A 23,092-nucleotide genomic window follows, 5' to 3' on the forward strand; every position below is an offset into this window, starting at 1 on the left:
CAAAAAATAAGAGAGAATAACCAAACACATGAACAACCAAACTAACAAAAAGAAAACGGCAGCTGCCACCACGGTCGGCCAGGACCAGGAACCATCCTCCAAGCTCCCAGCCCACAATCGGACTCCAGACTGAGGGTTAATATAAGATGGAGCACACACTGGGCCCAGGTGTGGCTCAATCAGCTGATGACCCTCCACCCTACACCTGTAGCAAGAAAGAAGTAAAAAGAAAACAACAGGGACACCTAGTGGTCCAGGTGGAGGAGTCGTCACACCCCCTCCATAAAAGAGAGGTTCCTATCAGGAATCTCAACAACCAGCAATTACATTAGCTAACAACCAACCCATAGCTAATAACAGTAATACAACTCATTTTTTTAATAATATACTTACACCACAACAATACACCTTATTTCTGCAACTCTGAAGATTTGCAACTATTGAGCTTAGTTTTTGGTTTTTTTTCCCTCTTGATACCACCATACTCACCAGACCTGGAATAATCTCTGAGCCAACCCCACCACTATCCACACTGCAACCCAGCAACCCCGGCGCCTGGGGAAGCAATTTAAGAGTGACAGAAGGGGAAAAAAGCAGGAGACCAGAGGTTACCACAGACATGATAAGCATTTTCAAGAGCAAGGAGCTCTGGACAATGCGTTCAGCCACAACATTCTCAGGTCCTTTGATGTGACGTATATCTAAGCAATAGGATTGCAAAAACAAAAACCATCGCATCAATCTGCGATTGGGACAAGGTAACGAATGGAGGAAAACAATAGGATTATGGTCAGTATAGACCACCAGAGGAACACCAGAATCCACATAGACGTCAAAAATGCTGCAAGGCCCACACCAGAGCCAGAGTCTCCTTCTCAATCACAGAGTAATTCAACTGATGCGAGTTAAATTTCCGAGAGAAGAAGCTCACGGGACGCTCAACACTGTTGTCATCTAACTGGATCAGCACAGCACCAGCACCTACGTCACTGGCATCCACCTGCAGCTGAAAACGGGCGATTCAGACAGGGTGCTGCAAGGACAGGAGGTGAACAAAGCACAGACCTAACATTGGTCGAAGGCCGTTTGGCAAGAAGCTGACCAGATATATTTTACTCCGGCTTTCAACAAGTCAGTCAAAGGGGGCCACTACGGTTGAAAAGTTTTTACAGAAACTGCGATAGTAACCCACCAACCCTAGGAAGCGCATAAGCTCCCTCTTAGTGGTAGGAACTGGATACTTCTCTATCGCAGTTACCTTAGCACGCACCGGCCGCACCTGCCCTTGCCCCACTACCTTTCCAAGGTAGGTGACTGTCGCCTTGGCGAACTCACACTTCGCCAGATTGACTGTCAAGTGTGCATCACGAAGTCGGTCAAACAGCTGTCTAATACGGAGGACATGATCCTCCCAGGTATCACTATAGACAACTACGTCATCAAGATACACCGCACAACCGGACAGCCCAGATACAACCATGTTCATCAGACGCTGGAACGTCGCTGGCGCATTACGCAACCCAAAAACTCATCACAGAGTATGCGTAAAGACCAAACGGAGTGATAAAGGCAGATATCTCTCTAAGCTCTCAGTGACAGCGGAACCTGCCAGTACCCCTTGAGCAAATCAAATTTGCTAACAAAACGCGCTGAGCCCACCTGATCCACACAATCTTCCATCCGTGGAAGTGGATATGCATCTGGCTTCGTAACCCCATTTACCTTACGGTAATCTGTACAAAAACCTCGGGCTTTTGTCTGCCTTATCCACCAGCAGGCAAGGGGACGCCCAGCTGGAAGAAGATGGTTCTGCAATTTTGTGATCGAGCATATATTTTATTTCCTTTTCCATCACCCTCCGTTTTTCCTTTGACACTCTGTAAAAGCGCTGACGGATAGGCTGCGCATCACCCACATCAATGTCGTGTTCAATCAGGTGTGTGCGGGTTGGGACATTATTAAACAGACACAAGTACTTGTGAATGAGAGCAACCAGCTCAGTGCCTCGCTCCTTGGGCAAGTGCCCCAGCAAAAACTCCAACTTATCCAGCGATTCGGAGTTGTTTAGCCGGCCTGTCAACAGGCTCTCATCAGGTGCAACCACCCCATCATCCTCTAATGATGGCTCAGCCACAGATCGCTGTCTCCCTACCGCATCTGCCGCTAGCACAGGTCTTATAATAGGCTGCTGCACAGGGTCCCCCAACCCACCAGACTGCAACCCCTGATGCAAATAAGGCTTTAATAAATTTACATGGCAGAGCTGAGTCTTACGTTTACGCTGAGGTGTTTCCAACAGATAATTTAACTCGGAAACCTGGCGCAAAACTGTGTATGGACCCTGAAATTTCGCCTGGAAAGGAGATGTTACCAGTGGCAACAAAGCAAGAACCTGATCGCCAGAACTAAACTGCCGTTTTTTCCGTTCGGCGATCATAGAGCTGCTTCATTTTATTCTGTGCAGAGACTAAGTTCTTCTTAGCCCTCTCCCCAGCCATATACAACCGATGCCGGAACCCATTAACAAAATCAAGCAGATTTACAGGGGGTTCAGACTGTCCCACGTGGTCATACAACAGAGTCAACGGCCCACGGACTCTATGCCCAAACACCAAGTCATTGGGGCTAAATCCGGTGCTTTCCTGCACCACTTCTCTGGCCGCTAACAACAGCCAGGGCAGTCCCTCCTCCCAGTCCTGATCCAGCTCAACGCAATACCCACGCAACAGAGACTTAAGGGTCTGGTGAAATCGTTCCAGCGCCCCTTGGCTCTGAGCATGGTATGCTGAAGCCTGGTTATGCTTCACCCGGAGCTGTCTCAGAACCTGAGCAAACAGGTGAGACGAGAAGTTTGAGCCCTGGTCACTCTGGATCACCTTGGGAATCCCAAAAATGGACATAAATTGTGTCAGTGCCCTGACTACAGACTTGGCAGTGATGGTGCGTAAAGGATACGCAGCTGGATATCTGGTGCTTTGACACATCACTGTAAGCAAGTAGCTACTACCAGACCTGGAACGTGGCAGAGGCCCGACACAATCTATTATCAAGTGTTCAAACGGCTGCGTCATGGCTGGTATGGGGATCAATGGAACTGGCTTAACAGTCTGATTGGGCTTCCCCGTCAACTGACATGTGTGACATGTTCTAATATATCTGGACACATCTTTCTTCAACCGAGGCCAAAAAAAAATACTTGAGGATATAATTATATGTCTTACGGACCCCCAAGTGCCCCGACTGATTGTGGGCGGTCCTCAGCACCTCTTCCCGGAATTTCTCTGGAACAACAATTTGAAAGACAGGGTTACCAACAAAACAATCTCCATGAGGCACCCATTTCCTCACCAACAACTGATCCTGCAGAAAGTAACCCCTGGCGGCACTCTTCCCCTTAGCACCAGGCAGCACCATATGGAACAGCTCTCTAAGCGATAAATCAGAACTTTGCTCCTGTGCCAGGTCACTACGAGAAACGGACAGGAGTGAGTCGGGTATAGACACGGAGGGAGCTTCATTCCCCTCTGTGTCACTCTGCTCAGCCTCCGGCTCTGCCTCCCGCTGCGCATAGCTCGAGTCACCGCACAAGCTGTAAAGACACTAGGGAAAGACTGCGCACTTTCGTCGGGTTTCTCTGCAACAGAAGGAGAGGATGTTACTACAGGAGGCGGCGGACCATCGGCCCACACCCGGATACCAGCTAGATCATTGCCCAGAATAATATCCACGCCTGGAATTGGCAGCGCGGGACGTACGCCCATCACAACTTCGCCCCGGACCAACCCACAGTCCAACTCCAGTTTATGCACAGGAACAGGTAATACATTTAGCCCCATTCCCCGCATTAGGATGTAATCACCGGTATCAGTGCAGTGGGAAAAAGGCAGGACAGTGCTAACAATGAAAGAATCGAAAGCCCCCGTATCTCTCAAGATTTTTACCGGTACCTTATCATCACTCCCCCACCAGTGACACATGGCCATCGGACACAAAACGCTGAGAAATCCCGGTGCCCAGGGCTGCAATTCACTGCAATTTCTACCTGTGTATCAGAAGGAAAAGGAGAGAGAGAAACGGAACGGGGAGAGATGACACGAGAGGAAATACTACCAGGCGACTCAACCGGACTGCTATACCTGACTGGAGCAGCAAGTGCCACCGGCTTAACCTTCGCATTACTAAACCCGCCTTTAGATCCAGCCTTCGCAGGGCACTCATTTTTCCAGTGTCCTCTGCCTTTGCAGTAATTACATCTCTTACCGGCATCATAATATCCCTGACTGCAGACGGCCTTTTCTGGCGTAGTATGGCGAGGACCGGCCGTCTCCTCCCACCGTTTACCAACTGGCCGAAACCTATTGCCATCTCCCCTAAAACCAAACTCATCCCGAGCCCTATGCTCATGGTCCACACGATGGGTCAGCACATACTCATCTGCCAGCGCAGCAGCCTCAGCAGCGGTCTTCACCTTGTGCTCCGCAACAAATGTAGCAATGTTACTGGGCAACGAGTTTTTAAACTGCTCCAGCACAACCAAATCACACAATGCTTCATAAGTATGAACACCAAGCGAAGTACACCAACGATTAAAATGAGTCACCAGCTCCCTGGCAAATTCCATGTGCGTCTGTCTACCAGATTTTTCCCAAGATCTAAACTTTTGGCGATATGCTTCAGGCACCAACTCATACGCTTTTAATACCGCAGTCTTGACAGAAACATACACTTTACTTTCAGCTACACTAAGTGCAGAGTAAGCCTCTTGGGCCTTGCCTGTCAAAACACACTGCAGCAACAAAGTGCGCTCAGCATCCGACCAATCCCTACTTTCAGCTACTCGCTCAAAAAGAGAGAAAAATGTGTCCGGGTCTCGTTCACAAAACTGGGGAACTAAGCGCAGATTCATGGACACATCAAACCCATGCGAGGGCCCCGCAATCCCACCAGGAAGTTGCCTCATGCCACTCACATTACTCAAAGTTAACCTGCGCTCCTCCAGTTCAAGTTTTTTCATTTCCATCTGTAACAACAGAAGCTCTCTCTGTTGTTCAAATGTTAAAACAGTACTCCCTCTAGCCTCGCCAGAGGCAGCCACCCCAAACGAGTCCAAACCAGGAGCAACAGCAGGTATCTGCTGAGAGAGAACACCCACCTCCAACAGGTTTTCTTTTAAGATATTCCTCATGTTCTCTTTCAACCGTTTATCACCAACATCCATTTTAAAATGTTCGGCAATCCTCACTAATTGCTCCCGCGAACAACGCTCCAATAACTCCTCCGTCGGAACTTTCAGGAATTCCTCAACCAAATCCATGTTAACAGACATGGGTTAAATTTACCTGCCGAATTACCCGCCACCACTGATGCACGATCAGCAGCCTCTGAAAACCACAGCCACACGCCAAAGTAGCTCCGTCCCTCTAACTGCCTATCCCAGAACTAACTAAACTCACCCCTAGTCTTCAGGTGCTACTTGTAGTGGGTATTTACGCACCAAATCCCGCAAGCCCGGTAAAACCACCACAATGTGGCGACCTCACCTGCAGCTTCGGACGTGCTCCCGAGACAACTGCTCCAACCACTTTCGTCACCACTCTACAAATCCCCCCCCCCGACGAACTCGAAGGGAATTCGTCCTGAGCCTACCAGGGACTGAACAGTAGCCACTTACCAAGGCCGTGTCTCCAGGAATAACAGAGGTCAGTGCAAACAACAATACCATTTACATGACGAAACAACAGGTAACCAGTACACTTTAAACCCACAACCAATCGGCTTACTCACCGCATTCGTCCTTGTCCGCCACTGCCATTCATTCACAAAACGCTGCACGTGGAAAACTACAACCGCACGTCCCCGTCACTCTGACGCAACAACCGGTTCATTCACAAATACCATCTCCGCTCATCAAAATTCACTTTCCGCTGAATCAACAGCGCTACACAAATATCTACCGGGCCAAACCAGGAACGGACGAGCCCCCATTTGTCACAGCCCGGCTCGACAACTGTGGCAAGAGAGGGAGACGGCACGAGTTGGCAGATTAAAAACCAGCAATTTATTTTTACAAAAAATAAGAGAGAATAACCAAACACATGAACAACCAAACTAACAAAAAGAAAACGGCAGCTGCCACCACGGTCGGCCAGGACCAGGAACCATCCTCCAAGCTCCCAGCCCACAATCGGACTCCAGACTGAGGGTTAATATAAGATGGAGCACACACTGGGCCCAGGTGTGGCTCAATCAGCTGATGACCCTCCACCCTACACCTGTAGCAAGAAAGAAGTAAAAAGAAAACAACAGGGACACCTAGTGTCCAGGTGGAGGAGTCGTCACAGTAGGAATACAGCCACTTCACCTTTGCCAGGCTCCTTATTCATCTTTAGTCCTGCAGTCAAAACCTGGAGAGACAGTTGAATTCACAAACACACAACAGAAGTTTTGAAAAGGGCATTTTATTGTTGTTTACTGGAAAAGATGAAAGCTAAAGAATGTAGGAAGACTATAGTCAATATTTTGTTTATATATGATAATGATAAATAGTGATAGCATTATCATCACATAAATATAAATCTGAGTAGCAATAAATAATTATAAAAATAATAACAAATAATAATAACAAAGTATAATGCAGGACATAATATTATCTCTCCCTCATAGGCTGAATGAGTACATGAATGAATTGAATAAAAGGCATGAAGAAAGGCGTGAAGAATGACAGCAGTAGTTAAGACATATTAAACATCCAAACTTAAATGTCTAATATGAAAAGTCCTTTTAACTGCTCTTTTAATTTTTACTTTTGAGGAGTATTTTGAGTATTTTAAGTTTTTTGCAGGTTTATTATTGTAATAATTATTATTATTTATTCCCATTATAGAGGCACTGTACAGGGCTGAATCTTATCTGCTGTATATGTGGAGAGACATCAAAGCTGTCCAGTGTCATCAAAGCTGATTAGTTGAACTTATTTTGTGAGGATAAGATTGAAACATCACAGCCTGTAATGCTACTATCATTGCCGTCCAATAGATAAATTCTCTCTGTAGCATTTAAAAAAAAAACTATAATATAATCAAAATTGGAATTATTATTAGATTTATATTTCAACTCTCACCTGGCAGATCTGACACTTGAACCATTAAATGTTCTGAACCCGTCACAAATAGAAAACAAGAGGAACTCACCTGAACCAGTGGTGGGAGAGGAAGTGGCTGCTTCTTGCATCTCAGCAGTTATATAGGCTCAAAGCACCAATGAAAATGAATCAATCAGATAGACACTTCCCTCTTCCCAGGTGGATCACGTTGCGTGCAACAGAAAGCCACATGTGAATTACTGTATTGTATAACACAACAGACCTGTAGCAGCAAAAGCATACAGCGATAGGAATGTAGGTGTGTCGGGCAGACTGGTGAGCCAGCAAACACAGCCATATTTAGTTTTGCCTGTCTCGCTGTTTCGTCTAACGTACATTTTAATCAAAAGCATATCTGAGGAGCTGTGTGGTAATAGACTATTTGTGCAGTGGGTCAGAGTGGTTAATCTAGGTAAATTTTGTTTCCTTGAACATGCCACAGTCTTGTGACCATTTAAAGGGTCAGTTCCCCTCAAAATATTTTCTTTCTTAACTTAGCCACAATGAAGTTTTGAGATATTCACCACTTATTCTTTGAGGGTCGCAGAGGGCTGGAGCTAATCCCAGCTGACACTGGGCTAGAGGCAGGGTACACTGTACCTTGGACAGTATATCAGAGACAATACATGTTGTAGCCTTCTGTCAAGGGTCTCTGTACCATGAAAAGCAAAGGCAACCCTGCTTCCTGAATGAGGAAAGTAAGGAAAAAGGGGATGTAAAGACAAGGAAAGCAGAATATAGAAGAGGAGTTCTCCCTTGCAAACCAAGCATGTGGAACCTACAGAACAAAAGTGTTGTATTTAGTGACAAAAGATGAAATTTGAAAAAAGACAAAACCTAAACAGGAACTTAGCATCCTAGAAAGGGTGGTTTCATCATTCCAGCTGATTGGTCAGTTGTGCCTGATGTGATTCTCTGAATCAGGTTTGAGTTTAAGAACTTGTTTGTACAAGCTCCAACCAATTCGGCAAAGAACTGTTGGGCTCTGTGACCACACCTCTCTTTGTTGTTGTCTCTGGTATCTCTGTATAAGGGTAACAAACTGAGGTTCTGCAAGTACTTTGTATTTTGTTTATTTAGTTTGGCAACACATGTGAACAACTGTCATCAGGACCACACCTTTTCTTACATGCCAAACCTGTGTGTTTATTTAGGACCCCATTACTTACAGTAATAATATGATCATTTAAAGTTTCAAATCTGTTGATTAAGATTTTCTCAACCCAAAGTGTTGCTGTTTTTTGGTGCTGGAACAGGTGCAACACACCACAATACATTGCAGTACATTGAGACCTGTTTTAAAACCACTGGCAGACAGTATGAGGGTGGACTCATGAAGCATACCACTGCCTGATGGTTGTAGTGAGAGCATAATTGCTCTCACTGTTTGCTTGGTATTGTTTTCTAAGTATTTGGTGACAAGTGGGACAAACCTGCTTTCTAGGAAGTGAAGTCTGTTTAAAATCAACAAAAAAAAAAAAAAAAAAAAACAAAAAAAAAACAAGTCACTCAGTTCCCACACTGCAATGTTTTGTGTGTGCCCTGTGGGTAGGAAGGTAGCCAGAAAGACAGTGTGGTTTTGGGGCTGGTAGATGGGTGTGTAGTGATTCTGATTGTTATGCAACATTCCTGAGTTTTTGTTGCAGATCTGATATTAACATGTGCTCTTTTAGTAACCATAGCCATAGTCTTCTTCCAACTGTACCAAGTGTATAGTTGCCGAGCCCCACCCATACCTCAACCACATTTGATCTAAACACACCATCTCTGAACATAATGCAAAATTTGCAGAATCATCCTCATTTTGATTTGCAAGTACTCAAGAGTGTACAGTGTCAGTATGCAAAATATGATGATTGCCAACAGTGTCCATGTCCTTGTTAGGAGTGCAAGCATGAGTGTGTTCGCATGAGGTCAATTCATCATTCCTCAAACACCACATATCTGATTTTGTTTTATTTTTACATGTAAATATTCAGGAGATGGTGCTTCAAAATCCAAAGCCAGCAGGAGAGGGTGGTTGTTTTAGACCTCTGGGTCTCGTGGAAAAAAACAGTTTTCTTTTGTTCTCTCTTTAATTCTGTTTTCTCTTTTTCTGCTGTTTCTGTTTGCTGTGTTCAGAGTTTAAGAATGAAGTGTATGTGCTGTTTTGTAAACTTTGTGTCACCTTTTCAAAAAACTTGTAGGAATGCATCTCATTAGCAGAACAAACAAAGTCCTTCAGGGTGTGCCTGCGTAGTGTCTATCTACCACCATCTGGTGGTAACAGGACAGACTTGTTAGTGTGGTAGGCAAGCCTGTGGTTAGTACTGGCTGCAGTATCATGTCACCAGAGCTTGCGTTTCTGAGGAGTTTCAGCATAAATAGCTGCCAGACAAGCTGCTGTTGTATAATTTAAGAAGCTTCATGACTTTGTGAGGGCCTGTATTGAGTTTCTACAGACTGCATTGTGTACAGTCCTATTAAGGGCTGCTTTTAACCTTAAATCAAAATCATTGGGACCAGTCTACCAGACTTAATCACCATCTATAGCACTCGCTGTCCACGCCGTGTGCACATCATTTGCATTGCTGCAGCTCTTACGCAACTGTTTACACATCTGATCGGTCTGATGCTGCGACTGTGCCTTTTTCAAACTATTGTCTTACTGTGCTGTGATAGAATACACTGTGTATATTTACACATATGCACTTTTTGAATTTAATTTTGCTGTGTCACTTTTTGAGATGCTCTACAGAATCTCGTTATTACTGACAATGACAATAAAGAACTGAATAAATGCTCATTTGCCCTGTGTGTTGATAAAGAGAGGATGTAAGGCCATGTCAGCCTCTGACACTCTGTCACATCACCTGTGTTTCCAAGGCTAGCTAGCTGTGCTGTAATCACTTTTTAGACAAATGTGGCACTTCCCTTCCACAAATTTATAACAACCCATATTATCATGAATCTATATTCAATTGAATCTGAATCCCTCCCCATCTGCAAATAAAAGGAATTAAAATATTTTTTTTTTTTTCACTTCAGATTCTGATGGGTCAGTGAAATGTTTAAAGACATTAAACCATCCAGCTTCTTTCCTGAAATAACTGACAAGTCAAAACAGGAGAACATTTTTATTAAGATCAAAGACTTTGGGAAGGACAAGAAAAAAAAAAAACACTGGTTAACAGTGATGAATCTTTTGCAACATCATAAGGTGTTGTGGTTAAAGACATGACCAACTTTGTTAGTATAGAAATTGTATGAAGTTGGGGCATCAGTCTTTCTTCGCACCATGGTCCTCCGACTTGCCTTTGTTGCAGCTCTTCTCACAGTCCATGAAGAATTCATTGCAGGTGACAGTCATTGCAGCGACCAGAACGACAAACTCCTGGAAGTCCACTTCACCGTCCTTGTTTTCATCCAGGTCATTCAGTATCTTCTCAACCATCGCGGTGTCCTTGCTGGTCTAAAACAGAAGCACCATGCTGAAAAACCGAGCCAGAGAAATTCATTTCACAGGATCAAACTTTGCTTTGGACAGATACTCACTGCCAGTGTGAGTTCTTCCTGTAACAGGTTCTTCAGCTCTCCTTTGTTCAGCTTGAACTTGTCGCCTTCTCTCCCCGAATAGGAGTAGAACACTTCAATGAGGCTCACCATAGCTTCTTGCAGGGGGGACATTTTCAGTTTTACAGCAGGAAGGACAAAGAAGGCGGCCAAGAGTGTCTGTTGAAAACAAAAAAGTTTTATTACTGAGCAGACGAAAAGCATAAAGAAAATGACAGTTCAGTGATTTTGAGGATTTCCACTGGGCAGGGACAATACAAAAGGGAAAAATCATTTACAGACAGGTTGGAACAGAGCAGTGAAAAAGTGTGATTCAGATCTGTATGCAGAGGACCAGCAGCCTCCATCACCTGTATCAGCTCTGGTGCACAGGAAATCTGCAGGAAGATAAAATGTTTTTTTCCCCCATTTTTCCAGGAGTTATGAGGTTGACAATGATGTTACTCTGGAGCGTTGTTGAAAGGCAGAGGGCCAAATGATTCAGTGACATTTTTACATATTAGCACACAATAGATGCAGATGTTTCCCAAAAGTAAAACTAAAGTTGGAAACAAAGTAAGGAAAAGGAAAATACAGGATGAGACAGTCTGCAGGGTCACAGGTCGCCCTGAGCAACCATCAGCTCAAAACATTTTCATCTAGGATTTCATCTTAATTATGTTTCAGCTTTTAGGTCTTTCATCTGTCAAATTACTGACATTTGTTAGTAGACCACATCTCTGCTGTGCAACATATCTCAAGCTTGGCTTATGCTCGAGTGTCCCACTTGTGATAGCTTCTTTAAAACCTTGCTCTGAAACAGGAATCAAAGCTGGATCACTTGATTTCTCTTGCTGAGTTTTAGTCATTTCCTAAAAATACCTGTATAACAGATTCACTGTTGTTTGGCATTTTCTTTCTTGTTATTGATTGGCTAGCACACAGAATGTTGTTAGCCAAAAACAGAGACTTCAGTCTGTTTTGTCATGTCATGACATCAATTATCAGTCTGCTGGAAGTGAAGGGTAACTGCACCAAGATACAAGAGGGAACTGAATAAAAGTATCCAGAGGATGTAGAAAAATTTAATGCTTAAAACAAACATGACCACATCTTGTGTATGACACATGAACACATTTATTAAACCTGCTAATGTCTGTGCCAAATGAGCTGCAGGTGTTTGAGGGTCAGGAATGACACAGTTAGACTGTTTAAATATCCAACCTCATACCTGCCTTTCTCTATCAGACACCTGAGAGGCTGCTGCAGGGGGGCTGAGTCATTTCACCTCCAACCTCCATGAACCAGTGGAGGACAAAGGACAGACCCCCTGCAGAGCATGCACATAAAATAGTTTTAGATTGTGGCTTGCATTATGTTACCTAAACGACCTGATGCATTGATGCTGAGGATTAACCCTGAGAGGTTCATGTGTCGCCGTTTATACTGTCTGATGATTCTTATCCTGCCTATATTGGCGCTCTCATCAATAATACAGCTGCTCTATACCTGTGTGTGACAGACAGAGTGAATCTGAGTAACTTCTCCTACATGACTTCACTGAATGATGCGGCGCCACATTCCCTTAATTAGTCTCGATGATTGCTGTTAATAATTCATTTGACCGAGCTAATTAAAAGCCTTTGAATGTCAAATGCAAAGGCGATGTTAATTAACTGAGGCAGAGACTAAACCACGAGCAGTTTTGGGAAATGTCAAAATCTCACTTAAAATAATAAAGTTGCTTGGAATGAAACACTGAATCAGTTTTACGTTTAGCTCTAACTACTCGCTTCTTCAGGTAATTAAATAGCAGGAACTCACCTGGACAGTGATGCTAACAGGTGCTGGTGGAGGTAGCTTCAGCTCTCATCCCCATCAGTTATATGGACTCCTCTCACGTGTGCAAATGACCCAGAATCAGATAAGCGCCTCCCTCCGGACAGCCGCAGCCCCACCTGTGCAGCAGGTGGGCCGCCTCTGGCCCTAAGGCCAAAACAGGCAGTACGTGGCTTGCAAGAGAAGCACAGCTGTAACTAATAACACTGTTGATGACCATTTAGGTGACTGACTGACAGAGACCCTGCACCTAAACACTGCAGCTATTGTCAAAAAAGAGAATAGCTGAGAAGTCAGTAACCAATGAAAAGTGAACCTGATAAGTATATTATCACCTGATAAAATTATGGCTGTCATTAGCACAAAACTGCATAACCTAAGGTGAAACATTAGCATGAACCAGGAGTCTAACTGTGATTATTACAAATCTGAGCTGACTGTCAAACATGAGGGGGGACTATAATGTCATAATTCCATAATTGCTATTTTAGTTGCTATGTGTATACATATATACAACATATACATTCATATGTTGTGGGTTTGTTGAACTATTTTAGATATCGGATGAGTTTTTAAGTTTATATTTTGCACTGTTTGCACATAAAAATGCTCATCTAATTTTTTTTGTTGAATGTCTTTCTGTCATTTACTGTAACTAAAGTTAAAAGTGCCAAGCTTAATATTCTATAATATTTGATATCAGCAAAATATTCTTTCTGTCTGAACAATGTGTCTAGCCTTCAGTCTGCACTCTTACAAATGGGCAGTTGTCGAGATTTCATGTGATACATCACAGCTAACATTGCAGGATGCTTTCCAAACAGTTTAGAAAACAAACTCTGCAACCTCTTATGTTTTAGGAAACAACAACACACAGTATCTTCATTTTCGGTCAAAATTTTATCTCCATGGCATTTAGCTTTTGACACAAAATTGATTCTGACCTGAGCTCTGAACTCTGTGTTACCATGCTGTATGCATACACAGTTTAATATTCATTGCCTTTCCAAAAAGCCTGTGTGCAAAATGCCAAATGAAATACTCTCAAATTTCTTGACACCTGTGAATGACATTTGCCTCCAGAGCTGTTAACTATTCTGACAAATAATACAAGAAATAAGTTGCAGCAATTCTCTCTTTTTTTCCTGCCACAGTTTTTCCCTGTGTGCTGCCTGTAATCCTCAGGTACCTTCCTGCAACATCATTTGCAATTAAGGGAATGATTATGCTTGAATGACAGTGCAACGTGAGAAGCAATACAAATTAAGTGCAGGCCGGTCAAATGAAATCCTCTGTTCACTGAATGCAAACGATCAGGGTTGATTTACATCAGTATCTCCAGGTGGCCAATATGAAGGTTTTATGGAACTTTGCATGTCTAGTTAATTATTTACGCTGGGGCGCCAGAAAGTACATTAGATATCTAACAATGCTGCAAAGAAATTAAAGGTTGCAGCAGTTATGAGATCATTTGCTGAGGCTGACACTGAAATTGCTCTCTGACTTTACATCAGGGACACACAAGACAATATTTACTGTATGTACACTGCAGAATATTATATATCTTAATAATACAGGGAAGTAAATCCCTGATGTCAGTACAAAGTTGGCTGTCTGTACTGGACTAAATAAATGTCTCTGAATTTGGCATTTGATCACATTAACAAAAACCTGAAATGTCATCAGATCAGAGACAGATTTTCTCTTCCTGGTTTGATGAAAAGTAATACCTAAAGATGAAACACTTTCTCTGACACGACCAACTGAGACAACTGCATGTGAAACCTGGAACAAAAAGTTTTCCTCATCTCTCTTTTAGTGGGAAACCAAAGCCAACAAGGTCAGACTTTAACAGTAAGAACTAAAACATTTACATTTTTATTCAGTTACACAACGATGCATGAATACTGCGTTGTAAGACTTATCAATATTTTACATGTCATAACAGTAAGGCACATACTGCACATGAATATCATTTCTAGAGCAGGAAATACTAAAAGTATACACATACTAAGAGTCTGTCATTTTATGTCCCATGCCTGAATGCCTTATATTTAGATATATAATGCATTTCTTATATGCAGTGATAAGGACTTGTGCAGCTCATCGTTCACTCACTTTGTCATTAAAAAAAACTACAAAACTTTGAGCTCTCTCTCTCTCTCTCTGTCTGTGTCTGTGTGTGTGTGTGTGTGTGTGTGTGGTAATGACAACATCCATCAGAGGATATTAAGTTCAAGGGTGTCATCTACAGGCTGATTGCAAACTCTGCAAATGGCCACACATGCAAACTTTGCAGGTAGGAGAGAAACAAATTCTTCTTTTTTTAAACTGTCGTATAACACTGATGCAAATCTGAATATAAAACATTTGGAAAGAATCCAAAAAAAATCCAAAATGCTTTCAAAAAAGAGTAACCATCATGGCACAGGTCTGAGCTCAGCTCAAATCCAATAAAAAAGAACACAACAAAAATGTTACTAAAAAACATTTGCCAACTGTACATAGTATGCTTCTTATCCAAAAAAAAGGAGGGGGACATTGTTGTTTATAATACAATTTCTTTTCATGACAAAATCAGGGGCAGTGACTTGCTTTATCTTCTGATAGTTTTTATTTACTTATTATAAAGTGTGTAAAGACACCTAAAGGATAAAACACCATGATTTACTGCAAGGATTTTTTTTTAAATACAACCTGACCCTTACCTTGGACTTGTTATAAACACTTAGCTACGTTTGTCATTTCATGCAAAAAAAGAAAAAGAAAAAAAAAGTTGACTATGTAGAATGTGAAAGGAGTCACCAGTAGTGACAAACCAGCGGCTGTTTTGGGTCATTTAAAGAGCCAGCGATAAAGGTGTGTCTGTTCATCTGCACCCAAATGGCCAAACATCTATTAAGTTTAAAATAATTTCTGATGGGATTTGTCCACTTATTTCCACATGTGATGAGAGGTTTATTAAAAACATATCTAAGGCAATTAACAACAGTGACTTACGAGGACTGATAAAAGCAACACAATCAGATCAAGTTAAGACGAACTTTTGGCAGCAATCAAATCAGTGATTATCAGACCATGCATGTAATAGTTTAATACAGGAACAGTCCACTTGAAAGAGCGGAAGGCCTACAGAAAGCTACTTCAGTTTATGAGTCAATTAGCACACACTCAAAGAGATGATACAAATATAATTTCCTGGAGTCCTCAGTTGTCTCTCTTGTGTACTTTACTTTTCATCACTAAGCATTGCCTGTACTCAAGAGCCAGCATAGATTGCTGAATTGAATGATATATTGAGATTCACTTGTGATTTTGACTATTATGTTCCCAGGTATGTTAGTAATCTTCCCAAAACACAGCATTAAGTGTTGATATTATGTGGTCTGTACAGCCTTTGACTCGGCTGTGAGATTTCCGAGATGGAACATTTGTGATCTCATACCTCTTAGGGCCAAGAATGTAACAGAGTACGGTCCCTTCACAATGCGGCACCTGTCACCACGTCTTCCTGGCACCTGGCTTGTTATCCTGATTGCAACATGGGAGATCTCATTTGAGCCGCTGAGTTTGTGGCCTTTCAGCGCCTGTCAGCGGGCACTGGGTCTGAGACGCTCAAAGGGTAAGTGGAGCAGAGGGCATCAGCTCAGCCCTCAGGGATAACATATCAGAATGCCATAGGCAGGTAGGGCTCATGTTATTGTCTGTCATCTTAATGAGACATTGGCTTTTGCTCCCAGCTTGGCATATCAAAAGGTTACCTGAGTTCAGGCTTTTGCTGACACAATACTGAAGAAATGTAAGCTAGTGGTCAAAATGCCACCACAGGTATTTGTCCCTGATTGGACAACTCATGATTATTCCTGTTAATAATCTTGTTTCCGAGTTCCTCTTCTTGATCCATGTTAGGTTTCACTACTTCTGGCCTCTGATCCTCCATAGGGAGCCCAATCACAGAAATGCCACCCTCAGATGAAGTTCTGCTCTTGACACTGTGTGTACCCTCTCTGGTCATTGTCGGCTTGCCCAAAACACTCCTCAGCTGCTCCCAGAAAAACACCTGCTGGTTGGCATGCTGGGGCCATTCCAGGTACGTCTTAGTACTGAGCATCTTCTTAAGCTTGCAGTACTTGCTGGGCAGGGAGTTGGGATCAATGGGCTCCTTTACCACCAGGATAACATCACTGAAGGTCTTTCCCATTGCTCTCTGCTGGGCAAAGTACAGCTCATAGTTGCACCACTCACTGTTAACAAAATGCCGTGAGAGGACAAATATTACCTGAGAATGGAAATAAAGAATAAGAAAGAAAGGAAGTTACAACATGGATTTAAATTGCATATTTTACTTTATATAGGACATGATGTAGCTATGAACTGTCTATCTAAAAGTAAGCTTTAGAAATTAGGGAAATAGTATGGTACTGGTGCTGAATTCTTCTAATCTTCTGCATTACAACCCTTCTTATAAATCCTAGAAGCTTTCAAAACAATCTACACCTACTGTACTCCATTGCACTGAATAGGTGAAGTTACTAATTTGGCGAGCAGATCAGCCAGAGACCAAGCTCTGTCTCACCACTAATTTAAGAGGCTGTTGCATAAATGACCACCATAAAAGCTGACTTCGGCCAGTGGTGCTGGACAAACTTGAAAACTATGGCCGAAGGTCAGCACCAAATGCTCAACAACAGCCCAGTGGAGCCCAATAGTCAACATTGTCATCTTGGTGTATCATGATCCTAACATCTGCCTTCTTATTTCATTGCTCAGCCCCCAGTGTCACAAAAGTCATCGTGTTTTGTGGAAAGTTCAGATCACTTAATCACATAAGATGGCAGTGGAAATTCCCGTAGGGGAAGTAACAAAGGGAAGTCAATGTTGAAACAACACTAAACCCCATCATGGCCCAATCCTTAAACTTAGAGTACATGATGGTACCATTGCCAACCTTGCTCAGCTGAGACAGTTTGATAAACATTCTTCCTCAAGCTGTCTGCCCAAACTCACTGATAGGTTTCACTATGAGTATTTTCTGGGGGTGTAGTAATTCTGAAACCAAGACCAAAACTGTGATGCCAATGTTCACAATCTTTAATTGTGATACTGTGAAATCCTCACCCTGTCCTGCTGCCACCACTGCAGGTGCAGCCTATCATTGCATTACTAATGTAACTGTATGTGTAAGCCAAATAATAATTATTGTATTTAAAGGTGGGGCAAGCTGTGTAGTTTGTAAATATTACACTGGAAACTCTACTGCCTGATCAGCCAAAGGTGGGACTTAGCTCCTCAACCTATTGGAAAACACCTAAACTGATGAGAGATGTGGATCAGGGCCTGTACACTCTCCCATCTACTTGTGATATTGCCTTAACTTAAATTTCATGCATTACTTGAGTAAGTGACTGACTGAGACCTTTGATTTATTAGAACACACCTGTTGAGTGATTATAGTTTCCATCTGCTTTTAAGCTATTAAATAATTGATAACAGTCAACCAAGTACAGAAATGTAAATCCTTTGGAACTGAATTGAACTGATTGCAGAATCTTTTCACCCCTCACAATTTACTGAACTTATTTGCAATATGTATATGTACTGTAACTGTCGTGTGTATCAGTAATACTAGATCCTGGCATGTACACAAGACTATTATGAAACTACATTTTGGTACCTTTCGACTGTTTTCAATGTTCTCAATGATGTTATCGATGATCCACTTTCCTGGCATGAAATCCCTCTCATGGATACACAGACGGTAGGGGTTTCTGTTGTTCTCCAAACAGGGTAAGAGCTCGTCCCTCACCCAGTCTGCATCGGAGTGGCTGTAGGATATGAAGGCATGATAGGTAAAAGTCCCTAATTCCCTGCTGCTTTTTCCTTATGAGCTCTGTATTTGGCCCTGATGATCTGATATGTGGCTTTAGTGTACCACGGGAGGTCAAAAATATAGCAGATCAGCATCAGTATCAAGATCACTGCTGTAGTGGTTGCAACACAGATGACGATAACTAGTCTGATATCACAAGCCACGTGACCTGGGAAGTATTTGGATATGACTGTGTTAAGGAAAGCCTCTGGGTGGTAGCATCTGTAGTTCCAAGGCCAGTCTGTGAGGTTCACCTTGCCTTGTGAAATTGTGTCCTGGACGAAAGCATGAAGCTCACAAGTGCAATGGTAAGGATTATTCCCCGCTCTCAGTTGAGACAGCCGAGGCATGTCCTGGAAGGACGCCTTGCTAATGAGGCCAAACGAATTCCCATCCAAAGCTAGTGACTGCAGTGACAGACTCTCCCACTTGGATGGGATGAACTTGATTTTATTCCCACTCAGCAGGAGCTCTTTCAGGTTAGTTGCTTTCTCAAAGTACATCATGTCCAGCTGGTCCAGGTTGCAGTAAGACAGGTCCAAATAGTGCACGGTGGTGGGCAGACAACAGAGGGCTTCACTTACAAACTGATTGTGGTGAGCGATAAGATGAGTGATATTTTGTTGCCAAACACAGTCCTGACTGTTTTCAGCAGATCCAAGTTTGTTGTTGCTTAAATCCAACACCTGAAGCTGCTGGAACTCCCTTGTTAGTGATGACAAGTCTTTTAAGCTTGTCAGTTCATTCGTGCTGAGGTTGAAAGTGTGAAGATTTGGCATGGAGCCCTTATAATCACACCGCTGGTTGAAGATGAATTCATTCTGTAGTCGATTATTGGAAACGTCCAGGGACTCCACACCCTCCATCTCAACCCAGGAGTCACAAGGCACGGAGTTGAAATACACATACCGAATGGACAGATCCTTAATTTTGTTGAACCAGGTGAAACGCCAGTCAAATCTCAGTATATCAGGATTGCTGATATACCTACAAGAAATAGAGCTTGTTATGGTCAAATAAAAAACAATATTATTTATTTCATTCTACTACTTTATACTTTACAGTGGCACATGGGAGGGTACTTACCAAAGATCCAACTTATCTAGTTCCAGGTCTGTGATGCTGGAACCTGCTCCACTGTCAACAAACGTGGGTGAACGGGCAAAGTCAATGTACTGAAGTCTCAACCATTTGATAGGGGTGACCTGTAAGTTCATTAAAGCCATCCTCAGGAGATTCTCGTTGAATTTACCTCTGTGAAAGATAAGCTGATTGGCTGTGATGTCTTTTAATCCTTGAAAAATGTCCTCCTTCTCCATGTAGTAAGTGAACTCAAAGAGATTACGGAACTGGATGAGGCTGAATGTCTTGTTGGCGAGGTCTCGTAGCATGTGAGGGAGAGCACTTGGCCGTTGATCTATGGCCATATCGAAGCCCATCATCTGCGTCTGAAATGATTTCTAAACTTCCAGGCTCATAGTAGCTTAGATTGGAGGAGCATTTGACTGAAAATCCTTGTAACTTGATGTTCTTCAGTGGCTGAAAATCTGCTTTCTTTAGACCCATCACCAGAGGACCACCCATTGACAAAACCTGGAGTTTGACAAATTTGGAGAAGCTATCAGCTAAAGTGGCATGTTTATAAAGGTTATTGGACATGTAGAGCTTCTTTAGATTCAAGAGAGGCGTCAGAGCTCTGGCAGGAATTTCCTGCAGGGAGTTATTAAAGATGTCAAGATGCTCCAGTAGCGTGTTGTTTTTAAAGGCATCATCGTCAATGGTGTGAGATGTTATTGTACTGCAGCAGAAGCTTGCGAAGCCGAGGGAGGCGGAGGAAGTCATCAGCATGGACAGCTTGAAGTTTATTGTAGGAGAGATCTACAGCTTCAAGTGTGGATGGAATTGTCTCCAGGGGACACTGTTGAGCTGTCTACCCAGACAGTCTGCAGAGCTGCCAGAGTTGTAGATGCGACATGGTCCTTCCTCAGTGTTAGAGATGGGGGGTGAAGATGGAGTTGGGGATGTGAGTGCTCCAAGAAGGAGAGCACTGAAATTAATCACTTTCCAAATCATTGTGACAAACCTGTAAAGGAAGAAGAACAAGAAAGGTAAGCTTAAGCATTTTCTGTTTTTCAGTGAAAAGGTGGCAAAAATAAATTGTTTTTTTGACACTCGGGGTATTCAGCATTTTCCACATGCTTCCATGTTTCATAATTTTCATCTTAAGAACCTTTCCTTTTCCTCCAGTACAATTAATAAAGAAATACTTAATTGGTGTATATTGTAATATTTACTCCACTACATGGCAGAGGCATTATTCAACACAACATAATGTTTCTACAGCAAATTGAAATTCCTCTCTTTCCTAATTTTCTGTTAAGTTCATGTTTTCTTCTTTTTTCTTTCTTTCAATCTCTCTCTATCCTCTCCTTCCTTTATCCATCCTTTTTCTTGACCTTACTTCCTTTTTTTTAATCCTATTTCTGTCATTTTTACCCCTTTTGCTTTTTCACTGCTGTCACTCAACTGATGTGTAAGCATGAAAATCTCCCAAAATGAAGATACAAGGACATCATCTCACAATAAAACTGAATACTACTCCTCTTCAGAATGAATGCTTTTACTTTGGATGTTTGTTTACTTCTTAACTGGATAGGAAAATTCTAAATGCAATAATGTTATATGTGATAGATAGTAGTTACGTCACTGGCAGCAATTGCACATTTATATACATAAGTATAGAATCTCTCTATGACCCAGGCACACACTGAAGCACACACACACACACACACTCTCTCTCTTTCATCTCTGTGAAGCCCCTCAGCATATTCCTATTAAGAGATGGCTCAATATCTTGGTCTATGCTGTCAATGCATCAAATGAAAGTTATGGTTTGCAGAACAGCTCTGTGCGGAGAAAAAGTAACTTGTGAGGCACAAGATAACACCTGTTATGAAGTGGCATCTTTTTCCTGTAAAATGGAAATTCATACTTTTTCAGTCAGATAAAGATAGAAAATTATAGCACAGGGAGAAATCAGAGAAAACGAGATGTCCGAGTCATGATGTGACAGAAGAAAGAAGGAAATCTTAACCAATTTAATCCCAAATTTTTCCCAGACAAGAAAAGGGTTACATTCAAACAGGACAATGACCTTAAGCACACAGCCAAGACAACACAGGAGTTGCTTGGGGTCAACTCCTCCGAATGTCCTTGCCCAAGCCCTGACATGAACCAAATCAGACATCTCTGAAAAAGATGAAAAGGGCTGTCTACTGACAGTCCCCATCCAATCTGACAAAGCTTGAGAGGATATGCGGAGAACAATGGCAGGAAAACCCCTGAATCCAGGTGTGCAGTGCTCCTCTCATCATACCCAAGAAGACTCTATGCTTCAGCTATAGCATATTTGCTGGAAATGCATTGATACATCATTTAGTAACATCTTTAGGGCCTTATAAATGAAAACATTTTTTACGGTCACCATTGTGACCGGTGGGATCGACCTCTACAAAATCTTTGATTTTCATAATTTCACATCAAATCATTAATGTTCCTTTGTAAAATAGACAGTTTCTTGGTTTCAAGGTCAAGTGGGTCTTGCAAGACACACAACAGACATGAGGCAACACACATCATTGTGCAGTCATGTGTACTAAGGCAGCAGATCTGCAGTGAAAAATTCTCATCCATATAGAACAGACATTTTCATTGGTCCCCCACTATACAACAACACCACATCATACGCTGCACACTTACCTTCTTAAGACTAGTTTCCTGCTTAAGGCTGCTAACACAGACTCTTTAAAGTCCCTCTCTTCAACCTTTATTTATACTGCTGGTCCAAAGCTACACATTCACACAGAGACGCCGTAAAGCTTTATAGCCTCCTTTATAAACAAACCGTGTTCCTTTTATCTGGTCAAGAAGTGACGTGACTTGAATAAACATGTGTGTCTGTGCGGATATGGGTGCTACAAATACATTGTTTCCCTATTTATTTTAGGTTATTATAGGTCATTATAAAGGATTACTGTATGGCTCGTTAAAGTGTGTCAGCCTGTTAAGTGGAGCAGTATGTTTACGAGTTTGATTCAGAATGGTGACTAAATCAAAATGAATTTACAACACAAGCAAAAACATGGAGACTGCTGGGAAGATGATTAATGTTGCTTTTAGGTATTCACTCGATAACTAGACAATCACCTCTCATTCCCCTCAGGCCAACAGTCATCCGAGTCAGTCATTGTTTAATACAATACAGTAAATGAATGACTCTATTCCTTGGATGACATCCAGAGTTTACTGTGTGGCCACCATCTTCCTTCTTTGTCTATAACATCTAACATTGTTTGTGAGAGAACACAGCTGCCGTGATGCTGCTTCAATGAGGAAACCAGAAACACTCCTTAGCTTTCTAATCTGGTCAACAGTGGACAGCTGTTCCTGGGAACTAGATTAGATGAACATCAATAATATTGACTTAGTGAACTCCTCACATGACAGGCTGTAAAATGATGTTGTATTATAACCTGACAATAACAAATCTTTGCGAACCAGTAATATTCAGTTTAAGACTTTTCCAAAATGCATTCACATCTGAAGCATTCAGTTGATGTTCTCAACCAGAGGTAATAGAGACACTGAAGGGTAATGTGAGGGTTACTGGCAGTTTATAAGTCCTTGGGGTAAGTCCAAGTCTAGTTTCAAGT

The 23,092-nt window shown here is 42.3% G+C and overlaps 2 protein-coding genes and 1 pseudogene across 2 annotated transcripts; all 3 read right to left on the reverse strand.

Moving 5' to 3' along the window:
- Positions 1-489: 489 nt before the first annotated feature.
- LOC127139346 (uncharacterized) lies at positions 490-8,600 on the reverse strand (the record flags this gene model as incomplete). The annotated part of the gene is made up of 8 exons (XM_051067312.1): positions 7,666-8,600; positions 7,191-7,292; positions 3,948-6,404; positions 3,349-3,589; positions 2,723-2,876; positions 1,259-1,503; positions 857-1,006; positions 490-555 (listed from the first exon to the last, which is right to left on the reverse strand). Coding segments are annotated over exons 3-8 (2,235 nt in total), but the record flags the coding sequence as incomplete, so codon positions are not given.
- A 1,643-nt stretch (positions 8,601-10,243) lies between these two features.
- LOC108888640 (protein S100-A1) lies at positions 10,244-12,623 on the reverse strand. The gene is made up of 3 exons (XM_018684713.2): positions 12,497-12,623; positions 10,676-10,852; positions 10,244-10,592 (listed from the first exon to the last, which is right to left on the reverse strand). The coding sequence occupies exons 2-3, from the start codon at positions 10,805-10,807 to the stop codon at positions 10,401-10,403; spliced, it is 324 nt and encodes a 107-aa protein (XP_018540229.1). The 5' UTR covers positions 10,808-10,852; positions 12,497-12,623; the 3' UTR covers positions 10,244-10,400.
- A 1,750-nt stretch (positions 12,624-14,373) lies between these two features.
- On the reverse strand, positions 14,374-20,459 carry LOC108888641 (toll-like receptor 2 type-2; annotated as a pseudogene).
- Between the last annotated feature and the right edge of the window lie 2,633 nt (positions 20,460-23,092).

This window comes from Lates calcarifer, unplaced genomic scaffold (assembly GCF_001640805.2).
Source record: "Lates calcarifer isolate ASB-BC8 unplaced genomic scaffold, TLL_Latcal_v3 _unitig_1401_quiver_1844, whole genome shotgun sequence".
Taxonomy (NCBI): domain Eukaryota; kingdom Metazoa; phylum Chordata; class Actinopteri; family Centropomidae; genus Lates; species Lates calcarifer.

Excerpts from the sequence above, each read along its gene's own strand:
- LOC108888640 (XM_018684713.2), bottom strand. The coding sequence starts at position 10,807 with ATGTCCCCCCTGCAAGAAGCTATGGTGAGCCTCATTGAAGTGTTCTAC. Across the intron at positions 10,593-10,675 it reads AGGAAGAACTCACACTGGCA|ACCAGCAAGGACACCGCGAT; the intron begins GTGAGTATCTGT and ends CTTCTGTTTTAG.